Source organism: Bos indicus x Bos taurus, chromosome 14 (assembly GCF_003369695.1).
Source record: "Bos indicus x Bos taurus breed Angus x Brahman F1 hybrid chromosome 14, Bos_hybrid_MaternalHap_v2.0, whole genome shotgun sequence".
NCBI lineage: Eukaryota > Metazoa > Chordata > Mammalia > Artiodactyla > Bovidae > Bos > Bos indicus x Bos taurus.
Window position 1 is genome coordinate 73,351,474 of NC_040089.1, and position 12,391 is coordinate 73,363,864.

General features: G+C 38.7%; 1 protein-coding gene and 1 pseudogene across 2 annotated transcripts in view; both read right to left on the reverse strand.

Moving 5' to 3' along the window:
• The window catches only part of SLC26A7 (solute carrier family 26 member 7), a 167,209-nt gene that overhangs the window by 31,713 nt on the left and 123,105 nt on the right, over positions 1-12,391 (reverse strand). For both annotated transcript variants that reach the window (XM_027561585.1, XM_027561584.1), the window contains exons 14-15: positions 7,317-7,454; positions 990-1,035 (exon numbers count right to left, since the gene is read on the reverse strand). In XM_027561585.1, coding sequence (XP_027417386.1) covers positions 990-1,035; positions 7,317-7,454 — 184 coding nt within the window. The remainder of the gene's footprint in view (positions 1-989; positions 1,036-7,316; positions 7,455-12,391) is intronic.
• Positions 8,273-11,883, reverse strand: LOC113904428 (annotated as a pseudogene).

Here is a 12,391-nt window from a genome sequence, read left to right on the forward strand (position 1 = left end):
CAAAACTCTTCATAATCTAGTGAAGTTTAAGGATAATGTTTAACATTTCTTGTACATATTCTCCTGTATTTTCTTTTAAATTTATAGTTTGTCTACCACTCTTAGGACTTTGAGCTGGTACTGACTTGGGGGATGGGATGGGATGGGATGGGATAGGATGAAGGTCTAATTCCATTTATCATGGGTGTGTGATTGTCTCATCATTGTATATTAATGACAGTCTTTTGCTCACTGCTCTGCAGTGCCACATTTGTCACAAGTAAAACACCAATATACGTGAGCTTTTCCTCACTTTTGTGTTCTCTGCTCTGTCCTGTTGACCTGTTCATTTATCTCTGAACCAGTAGCACACTGCACTGATTATTAGGGCTTTATAATACATTTATATATACATAAGTATTAATTGATCAAGGGACTTGTTCATATAGTTCAACAGCTGTGCCTATTCTTGGCCATTTGAGTTTTGTACAAAATTTAGAATGATTTTATCAACTGCCATTAAAACGTCCTATCAGAATTTTAATTGTGACTCAGTTTATATCTATAACAAAATTTGAGAATTGACATCTTTTCAACGTTGTGTATTCTGATCGATGGACATTGTATTTCCTTCCATTTAAAAAAATACCATTAATTTAAGTGTTTCAGGTATTCGTAATGCCTCATAATAAATTTTTATACTTTCATCCTTTGTAGGCTGACACATCTGAACTTAATCTCTAAAATAAGTTAGGAGTGTGAGGAGGAAGACAAAGACGAGAAGGAGGGATGGGGAGGACAGAGTAGGAGCAGAGGAGAGGAAGAGGAAGGGAGGGAAACAGCCAAGTGGACAGAACAGGCGAGAAGCAGGGAGGAAAGCGGAGGCAGAAGCAGACGAGGAGGAGAGAGGAAGGGGAACAGAGGCAGGAGGCCGCAAGGAGAAGGCAAAGGTTTCATCTTCTGCTCTGTAGTCAAGTCAGAACTCTTAGATGTCCTGTACGCTAACTCACCATTGCAAACGCCACTCAGAGAACTGACCAATGTGCTTTGTTCATACTGAAATAAAAACACATAAGAAGGTGAATAACATTATAAAAACTCATTTCTGTCCCTAAAAAAGAACATCATTCTTTTCTCCACAATAACAACAACAAAAAATATAGTCTCCAATAATTATTTTCTCTAGCTTTTTTTTCAGAATGATAAATACAACAAACGGAAATAATAAGTTAGCTCTAAGTTTATGTTAGCTCAGTTGATAATTTATCAAGTCAGACTCTCTTTTTCAGAACATTTTCTGCAAGATTGTTTTGATGTTTTTTCATCAGGAAGTGAACATTTACACGTGTTTTTCATGTATGTATCCAATCAGAAATTAACCTCATTAACACAGCACTCAAAGAGAGAGCCACCAAATGTGTATTTCATATTTTACAAAAGTCAGCTATTCATTTAGTATGAGGTCCATGCATGTTGCTATAAATGGCATTATTGTAATTTTTATGGCTGAGTAATATGAAGTAAGCCAGACAGAGAAAGATAAATATCATATAATATCACTTACACGGGGAATCCAATCAAAAAAATGATAGAAAGGAACTTACATACAAAACAGAAACAGACTCACAGACATAGAAAACAAATTTACAGTTACCAATGGGAAAAGGGTGGGGAGGGATAAATTAGGAGTTTGCAATTAACAAACACACTCAGTTCAGTTCAGTTCAGTCGCTCACACACTACTATATATAAAATAGATAAGCGACAAGGACATACTGCATAGCACTGGGAACTGTACTCAATGTTTTGCAATAACTTATAAGGGAAAAGAATCAGGAAAAAAAGATGTATATGTAACTGAATCACTATGCTGTACACCTGAAACTAACAAACCATTGTAAATAAACTATACTTCAATAAAAATAAATAATTTTTAAAAAAATTAGCTGTTCACCTGAAGCTTCATGAAAATGTCCAAGAAAAAAATTCCAGTTTATGGAAATGCTGGAGAATGAAAATTACTTTATATCCTACAATTAAATTTTTTTGAAATTAAAAATAATTGATGCCTTTAAAATTAAAACATGCTATATATTTCTCAAAAATGTCTTATTGTTATTACTGTTCATGACGATAGCAATTGTTATTACTTGAGTACTTACTGTATACTAAGAACTTTACATTAATCATTTAATTCTCAGAATAATCCTATGAAGTTACTGACATCATTTTCCATATGAATGTCAGAAAAATTTTAAATGTGGAAGACTTCTAATGATGGAAATGGTTAAATAATTTGACCAAAGTCATAAAGCTAGCAAGAATTGAGTTAAAACCTAAGTTCATGTCTTTCAACGCTGTACCTCTTGCTCCAAACTGCTACATTATACTACTTTCCCATTAAATCAGTTTTCATCTTGGAGGGTGACCATAGAATATTAATTTCCCTTCTTAATACCCACTGTGTGTGCGTGTGTTAGTCGCTCAGTCATGTCCAACTCTTTGCGACCCCATGGACTGTAGCCCACCAGGCTCCTCTGTCCATGGGGTTCTCCAGGCAACAATACTTGAGTGGGTTGCAATGCCCTTCTCCAAGGGATCTTCCCAACCCAGGGATCAAACCCTATCCAGGGATCGAACCCGTGTCTCTTAGGTCTCCTGCACTGGCAGGCGTGTTCTTTACTACTAGTGCTACCCGGGACGCCACTGGAACTGCACCCACTGGCACAGCTTATATATTGTAAGTCTGATTCTGACAGTTACCAAATAATTTTCCCCAGGTTATTTTACATTTCTAAGTCTCAATCTTTTTTTCTTTTTGTAACATTCAGATAAAGTCAGTTACATCATGGGGCTGACGACAAGTACCCAGGTAAAGAGACGAGCCCCTGAAACACAGCCAATGAGTGTGAGTTTCCTTTTTCTCCTCTTAAAAATGCCTTGTCTGAAACCTCTTCTGCAGAAGAATTTCAAATTATTTATACAAATACTCCACCCTCAAGAAGGTGGAGCATGACTTCACATTCCCTAAATACAAGCTGCACACAGTGACTCGCTTTCGAAGAGCACAGCATGCAAAAGGGGAGATAAAGTAATTTTATAGGGGAGAAACCTGACAAACACTACTTCATCCAGAAGATCGAGATTAATATCTACAGTGAGAAATAGTGCTGATATTATATACCCTTGATACAAATGTGATGAAAATGGCACTTCACCTCTATAGTTTTCTTCCTAAAAAAACCCCATATTCCCAGTGCTATCACAAGAAAAATAAGACATAATTCCAACAGAGGGGCATTCTACAAAATATCTGACCAGTACTACTCAAAATTGTCAAGACCATTCAATAAAGGGAAAGCCTAAGAAACTGTCACAGTCACGAGGAGACTAAGGAGACAAGACAACTAAATGTAACATGATATACCGGATGGAATTCTAGAACAGAGAAAGGGTATCAGGTAGAACTAAGTAAATCTAAATAAAGCATGTGTGCTAAATCGCTTCAGTCCTGTCCGACTCTACGCCACCCTATGGACCATAGCTCGCCAGGCTCCTCTGTCCATGGGATTCTCCAGGCAAGAATACCGGAGTGGGTTGTCATGCTCTCCTCCAGGGGATCTTCCTGACCCAAAGATCGAACCCACATCTCTTAAGTCTCCTGCACTGGCAGATGGGTTCTTTACCACTAGCACCACCTGAGAAGCCCAGATAAAGCATGGACTCTTCTTAATGATAATGTATCCATATTGGCTGATTGATTATAATAAATATGTCACACTAATGCAAGATGTTAATAATAGAGGAAACTGTAATGTGGGGTATATATAGGGACTCTCTCTATATATAGGAACTCTCTATACTAACTACTCAATTTTTCTGTAAATCTAAAACACTGTTTCAAAAACAAAGTCTAGTTTTGAAAAACACCTTGCCTGAGCAAAAGAAAATTTTAGATAAATGGTAGATTGAAACTTCTCTTGCAAGGTGAGAGCACAAAATAGTAATGAATAGTGAATACCTGTAGCTCTATATAATAATAAGCACAAATCCATCAAACACTAGCAGCCTGAGATCCTTCTAAGCTTCTGTATTCAGGGAGATATTTAATGGTGATATAGAGGCTCAGTGGTAAAGAATCCACCTGCCAGTGCAAGAGACACAAGACACGCGGGTTCAATCCTGGGTCGAAAAGAACCCCTGGAGTAGGAAATGGCATCCTGCTCCAGTATTCTTGCCTGGGAAAACCTGTGGACAGAGGAGCCTGGTAGGCTACAGTCCATGAGGTCTCAAAGAGTTGGACACAACTGAGCATATAGGAAGTATAGCAATATAAAAGTATATCATTATATAACCTAACAGAGGATCCTTTTTCAATTCGTGTTTTGAATGGGATGTGAATCTTCCTGATCTGGAGTGTTTTAAATGTCCTTCCATCACCACCATCTGTTGAAAACACAGCTGTCAGAGAAGAGAAAATCGAGGCCCTGGCAGAGCACTCCAGTTGAAGGCACAACTGTGGACTGTTATGTGCAGCCTGATAAAGGGAGGCAAAGCTGCAGCAGCGATTAACGGCTGCAGACATCTCCCTCTAAGATGGAACTTGGAGTAAGTGCATAGTCCTCAAGACAAGTAGATGTCCTTGACAGCGTCTGACAAGAATAATACGAAATGCCCCAAAGAGCACTCAAGCTCAAGACTATCCTTTTAACCATTCCAAATAAAGGTTTATCCCAGGTTCCTCTGAGAGCAGGGCTTCCAGATTGCCATCTGAATCCTTGGTGTTCCTTTAAAACTCACAACATACAAATATACATACAATATTTGCATCATTATCATTATAGTGGAACACAGTTTCAACAAATTCTTCCTCACCATCATAAGTTCTGAGTTGAAGAATCCTTTTGAGTGCCTTCATCTACTAATAACCTAAATTCAATGAACCTTGTTTGATTTTTAGACTCAATTTTCTGAAATCCCAAGTGGGAAAAATCATTTATGTGGAAACTTCTCACAAAAGACTGTGTTAGTGAGATTTGTTTCTAAGGTAACAATGTACTAAAGGTAAACACATGTCATTTTGCAATTTCTGAAAACAGGTTGGAGCAACCTTAATCTTGCAGGAAAATAAGGAAGAGACTATCAACTATTGATAAATAACTAGTAATAAGAATTGCCATGTCAGGTACTCTACTAGCAATGATAAAGCCCACAATTTAGTATATTATTTCAAGAAGTAAGTTTACATTTTGGAAAAACAAGACCACAAACTTCTTGTAATTAATTAATTAGTTAATTGTAGTTAATTAGGTTACATGAAGCTCTAGACAGATTTTCCCATAATGCTGTTATACATGGTGGTTATGAGCTTAAAGTCAGCCACAAGAACATACCTGTCTCATATACAGGTCTAGAATGGCTTTGTGATAAAAAACAGGCCTAATATATTAATACAACTTGAACAATTAGGTATATATCTCCCCCTTTAGCATAAGAGCAAGTTCTTTTCAACCCAAAATCACAGATGGTGGCTCCTAATATTCTGATGAAACTGACATCTAAAAGAGCTCAGTGAGTGGTAAGAAGGACTGGAGATATACAGGCAGGGCCAGTTTTGTGGGCTAGAGTTCTGTGCAGTCACATAAGACCTCAAGCTTAGAAGGGTCTCTCATTTGAATTAATGCTGTGTTGACACCATTTTGAAATTCCTAACAACTGTTGAACAAAGAACTTCACACTTTCATTTTGAACTGTGCCCAGCAAATTTCATATCTGATCTTATATCTAGAGTCTCTGTAGTGTGGATCAGCATGAGGCCCAGGGACAGACACATAAAGCTTCAGAGACAGGAATGTGGAGTTAGTTCCTGAGATACCAGAAATGGGAGGACCAGGGTCTCCTATGCATCTGACTGACAGAGATAGTATATGCTCAAGGATACAAGAGAAAGAAGAGAACTTTGTGATCTACAACAGTCAAGAAACTCTTCATTGGGAGGATATTATTTGCACTCAGTCAAACTAGTAATACTAGCTAAGATTTTAGAGTATTAAGTAGGCCAGGAACTATCTAACTTCTTTGTATATATTAACTTATTTTATTGTTGATAGTACTGATTAGGAAACTTAAATAGAAAAGATTAAATACTTTGGTTAAGGTCTAATACTTTGGCCACCTGATGCGAAGAGCTGACTCATTTGAGAAGACCCTAATGCTGGGAAAGATTGAGGGCAGGAGGAGAAGGGGCGACAGAGGATGAGATGGTTGGATGGCATCACCAACTCAATGGAGATGAGTCTGAGTAAACTCCGGGAGTTGGTGATGGACAGGGAGGCCTGGCGTGCTGCAGTTCATGGGGTCACAAAGAGTCAGAGACAACTGAGCAACTGAACTGAACTGAAGGTCTAATAGCTTTTAAGTAGCTTACCCAGGCAGTTTAGCTCCAAAGTCCACGCTCTTAACATTGCAGAGGCCTTAAAGATTCAAATGATTACGCATAGCTCTTTCTCATGCACATTTTATTTGTTATCTCTATTAACTGAGATAATTTGTGGAGATAAAAAATGATGGCAATTTAAGACAATGTTATCATAATGAGGCCCACAGTTTATACCTCTTTGAGTCATCTACTATATTCTCTTTTGGAGGTAGACCTAACTCTTCTTTCTCTTGGTAAAAATATCCTTTAAGCGAATTGTCTTATTTATTCCTCCCAGGGTTATAGCACCTAGTACATAGGCTTCCCTGATAGCTCAGCTGGTAAAGAATCTGCCTGAAATGTGGGAGACGTGGGTTCAATCCCTGGGTTGGGAAGGTCCCCTGGAGGTGGGCATGGCAACCCACACCAGTATTCTTGCCTAGAGAAGTCCATGGACAGAGGAGCCTGGGGTGGCAAAGAGTCAGACACAACTGAGCGACTAAGCACAGAATAGCACAACACACATGTCCTTTAGACATTTGCTGAATTAATGAGTAAATGAACAAATGAATGAACAAGAGTGATTACCTAAAGACTAACTACAAACCAAATAAAAATTATAACATAATATAAGATTTTACTGAGGGAAGAGGCCTCTAAACATTTTTATAATGTATTATATATACATGATTCCTTTTTGGGGTATCAAGATATAGGATTACCTGTAGCATAATATAATCAAAAGAGTTGACCTTACCTTTCTGATTTCATCAAGTGGTTGGTTTCCAGTATTTTCTTTTTGGGTAATATTCATTATATCATTATGGAACTTCTTTGCGTTCAGAAAAACAAGTGGGTTGTTTATTGAGATAATTTTGGATTACCTGTAGCATAATATAATCAAAAGAGTTGACCTTACCTTTCTGATTTCATCAAGTGGTTGGTTTCCAATATTTTCTTTTTGGATTATGTTCATTATATCATTATGGAACTTCTTTGCATTCAGAAAAACAAGCGGGTTGTTTATTGAGATAATTTTCACCTGCTGCAGGGTTTCCTTTTAGAGGAAACAAATGAATAGATTCAGAGTTCTGAATGAAATAAATCCTACAATGAATTGAAACCCTGTAAGTACAAATGTCACTCAATCATGATTGACAATTTCTTTGCTGATGTTTTCATTATTAAAAAATTTTGGAGGATTAAATATACTACCATATGTCTCAAGGAAAATATGTACTTCTTTACTAAGAAACATTAGCAACCATTAGATAAGTCTGTAGACTTTCAGAAAATACCCCTTATTCCTACTGAGTTTTGGGGAGGCAAAAGACTATCAAAAGAGTATCAGAAAGACTTATCCTCCTAAAAGTACCTCTTCCACTCAATCCAGATATTTAAAATTCCTTTACCTAGCCATCCCGTAGCTTTTAAAATGAAAATATGGCCTGAAAGGTCAACTGTCAATCATTTACCTCATATTGATGTAGCCTTCCTTTGCCTGGAAGTCACCTTACAAGTGACTGATAGTTCTAATTGGGAGAAAGAAACCAACAGGTATTATCAGGAAGGTAATTTCACTTTGGGCAGGCCTAGATTATGGATTGCCAGGATGTAGACAAGACATGAAGAAATGGAGAAGGAAAAATTTCAATTCAAAATTTGTCTGCTGCAGCCATTTGCCCAGGTCTTCCTGGCAATACCATCTTTGCCATGACCTTGGGCTTCCCTGGTGTCTCAGATGGTAAAGAATCCACTTGCAATGCAGGTGATCTGGGTTCAGTCCCTGGGTTGGGAAGATCCCTTGGAGGAGGGCATGGCAAACCACTCCAGTATTCTTGCCTGGAGAATCCCCATGGACAGAGGAACCTGGCGGGCTACAGTCCATGGGGTCACAAAGAGTCAGACACGACTGAGTGACTAAGCACAGCACAGCACCCTGACCTTTGGAGCAGCGGTCTATCTTAGAAACTGAGAGAAATGGGAGCTCTATGAAATGATAATTCCTTACCAACTAAATAAAGCTGGTTTATTTACAGACACATACAGACAAGAGAGAGAAAGATAGGAAAATAATAGATAATGTGAATTTGGATTATTCATTTAACCTCTCTTAGCTTCCTTGTTTTTTAAAGTAGGTAATTTTTTTTAACAAGTTCATCATTAAATAAGTCTGAATTCATTTTCCCCCCATGGTATTGTACATGGTCATCTGGTGAAACTGCGTTCCCTTTTTTAAAACAGATATTAGTTTTAAAAAGTCATAGATACTGTGAGTTCTGTAGAAACTGGTGGATAGTAAGTTAGTTGCTTTGTTTTGACTTACAAGCTTCAACTTCATCACAGAATAAAGAATGTAGGCCAAAGAAAGCATAATCAGTCACACATATAGAACAGTATTGTTTTTACAATTTTGAAGCTTTCTGAATGGACAGGTTCAGTCCTGATGTAATTGTAAAAAGATTACTTAATGAATAGACTGAAAATACTACAAAACGTTGTTAACTTTAATCATGAGTAGTGTAAACAGGCCTATGTTATTAATTGCTATTCAAACTTAAAAACCTATTTTTGAATCCCCAAGAAGGCAGCAGGGATACACAATCATGTCACCTTGTACTAAGGAGAGTGTCCATATATATTTCAACAGAATCTTTGGTTTTAGGAAAGAATCACAAACATTTAAAATAATGGCTTTAATTGTCATTTAAGTGTATCACAGGGGAAAGTGTACTTTAATTAAATATACATACAAGTGATGCTGGCAAGGTTGAAAGTTATTCTTAATTTTGATAACTCTAAAACTAGTTTGTACATGACAAGACAAGAAAAAGAGCAATTTCTTTGAAGCAAGCAAACAAAAGGTTCACAGTGTTTTGTATCCAACCGTATGCGTTTTATGACAATAACATGCACACACTGAGCATCCTAGATCTCTCTTTATATCCTAAAGAAAATGGGTATTTACATTATTCATGAGCTGTACCAAATTTAAAGAAAGCTCAATTGTACACTCACCCCTTAGTCAGGATAAACTGTCCTGGGGTGTACAGCTTTAGCACTACCATTAAAATTGTTTGCAAAAGGAACAGAGAACTCAACAAAATAACACATCTTTCCTTGACAGTGGGGAATCTTTTATTTGCTGTTAAAATCAACAAATACTACTGATAAAGTAAAAACTGGAACGGGGCCCACAAACCTTATTTAAGTACGCTGACCTATACACATTACAGCTTTAAAAATAAAAGCTATATATGTTACAAGCCCCGACTAGGCAGTGTCAAAATGACATTTATTGCTTTGCTTGCTTTGTGATCATAGCCTTTGGAGGTATTTCATGTCTCGGGGCACTTGACTTCTTTTTCTCTGCAGGCTGTAAAATCTGAAGAGAACACATTAGAGTCGCATCCACACTCATCATGGCACCGGCTTTGTCAAGCTCTCCACAATAACTGAATGCAGAAAACAGAGTGACCAACTGTCTGCAGAAAACGTCTATGCATTGTCAGCCACCCGATGGGCTCTACATACAAGATCCAAATCACGCTTATGGAGAAATTTGCAACCACTTCCGCACCAAGTGCAAAGCACGACCCCCTGTCATTTTCAAACCCCAGCCAAAAACATCCTTATCTGGGTCAGACCACAAAAGATCACAAAGACAATCTTGTTCTGGGTCACCGATTGGCTGCATAATTCACCAAATCCACTCCATAGATTGGAGATCTGGTGATAAACCTCCGTGACAGCAGAATATTTTCTCATCCAGGATGACTACTATCCATAAACAGGTAAAGTAGTCTGTGAACGTTTTCCCTACTTGAATGTTATATCTTCTTTTAATTCATCATAAAATCCCTAAATTCTACTAATACCGTCACATTCGTGGTTTCCTCCGAGAAGAAAACAATCTAGAGATATTTGATTTTGTAAGCCAGTAAGAGGCAGAGAGTGTCCAATGACTGCTTTCCCTTGTTCACATAGTCCCCAAGAAACAAGTAATTGCTTTTGGAGGGAAACCACTGTACTCAGAAAGTCACAGCAAATCATATAGGATTGCCCACGGATATCACCTCATATTTTGAACGGTGTAGGACAGTAGGCTGACTGAGAAAGCTCTCTCGGGACTTTAACAATCACAGTCCTCTGATTTCCTGCCCCTGTAGCTGGACGTTCTCGCCAGGCTTGGACCCTCTCGCTTGGAGCAGCCATTGGATGATGCTGTCAGTGCTGTTCATCCAGATCCTCCATCGCCTTCCGATGCCTGCCCTCCCGCAGCAGCACTGCCGCTGGCTCCGACGGGATCCTCACTTCCTTTCCCGTCCCAGCAGCGCAGAGACGGTGCTGCAGCCTTGCAGAAACCACAGCCGCCCCCCATCACCCCCAACGGCTCTGCTCGTTGCCTCCTCCTCCTTCCCCTACTGGAATCATGAGAGCTAAAGCAGGTACATTTTTAAACCGGATAATCTCAAAAAGTTTCTATAGCTACACAACTGTTTAAGCTCTAGAAAGTGAGGAGATTTGCCACAACTAAACAATTCAAGAAAATAAAAACCTTTATGTTACCCAAGGAACTTTTAATAAAGAGGAAATCTCTTACAAGACAAAATCAAACATTCGGCCTGTGGTGTTTAGTTATGACAAAGCCCCTGCAGCTTAGATTGTCTCGTTAATCTCACCATATGATTGCACCAGTATGTTTTGAGTTAGTATGCTTTTTAAAGATAGGCATTTATTAAAGAATGGAGTTGGGCCAGAAAAGAAATTCTCAATAGAGCTGAAGTCCCCGAGTGGAAAGAGACCTTCCAGATTCTTTCACCTAAAGAAGGAGAGGGAGAGGGACAGACTCTTAGCTGCTTCAAAGCTAAGAATGTCAAGGCTATGGTACACAGCTGCATGTGTGGGGTGGATACACAGAGGCCTGAGTCAGTCTGGGACTTGGCACCTGAAAATTTTAAAGGAAGAAAAAAAAGGGACAGGAAAGAAAGAAAGGTAACATTGGTGGAAAACTTGAGTCTGGGACACCTTCAAAGTCTTTGAACTCTGATAGCTTTCTATGAAGCAAATCTTTCCATACTTGTTAAAAACACAAGCCATTTCCCTGGGGGTCAGAGAAGGACTCCTGTTGCTTACTTTTTACTTCCAGTCTACTCAGAAATACCCTGACACTGATCCTTCTGGTAGGAGTTTAGTTCTGTCTGTTCTGAGGACAATCATGAGGTATTAAAACAAGTAAAAATGAAAAATAAAGACAAAAAAGGTTAGTCAAACATCACAAAGCAGTTTCAAAGTAAGGCCAATTTTTTTAACTGACAAGAATCTCAGTCAACATTTTCTTTCTTCACCTTTTAAACTTGTGTCGTCCTTCAGAACAAGAAGCTGGAATTCAAGCGCGACTGGCCTGCCTAGACATGGACTGCGCGCGTGCCTGCCAAATCACTTCAGTCGTGTCTGACTCGGTGCAACCCTATGGACTGTAGCCAGCCAGGATCCTCTGTCCATGGGATTCCTCAGGGAAGAATACTGGATTGGGTTACCACGCCCTCCTCCAGGGAATCTCAGACCCAGGGATCGAACCTGCGTCTCTTACGTCTCCTGTCCGGGCAGGTGAGTTCTTTACCACTAGCGCCACCTGAGGGTGGGATAATTTATATAAGTTATTTCCTTAAAAAGGTGTCCACTGTGCAAGAAACCAGGCCTAGAGTCATTAATTACACTCTGCTGATAATAAGATTCATTGACTGTGTTAACAAATACCATGATCCCACTTTTCTTTATTCCCTTTCCCATTCCCCATCTTCTGCCATCATTTAATTTGGAATAAACTATTAGTTTAGTTTGACTGTTATATGTCAAACTAAACTAATAGTTGGGACTTCCCTATAGCTCAGATGGTAAAGAATCTGCCTGCAATGCAGGAGACCCCTGGGTCAGGAAAATCACCTGGAGAAGGAAATTTCAACCCACTCCAGTATTCTCGGAGAATTCCAT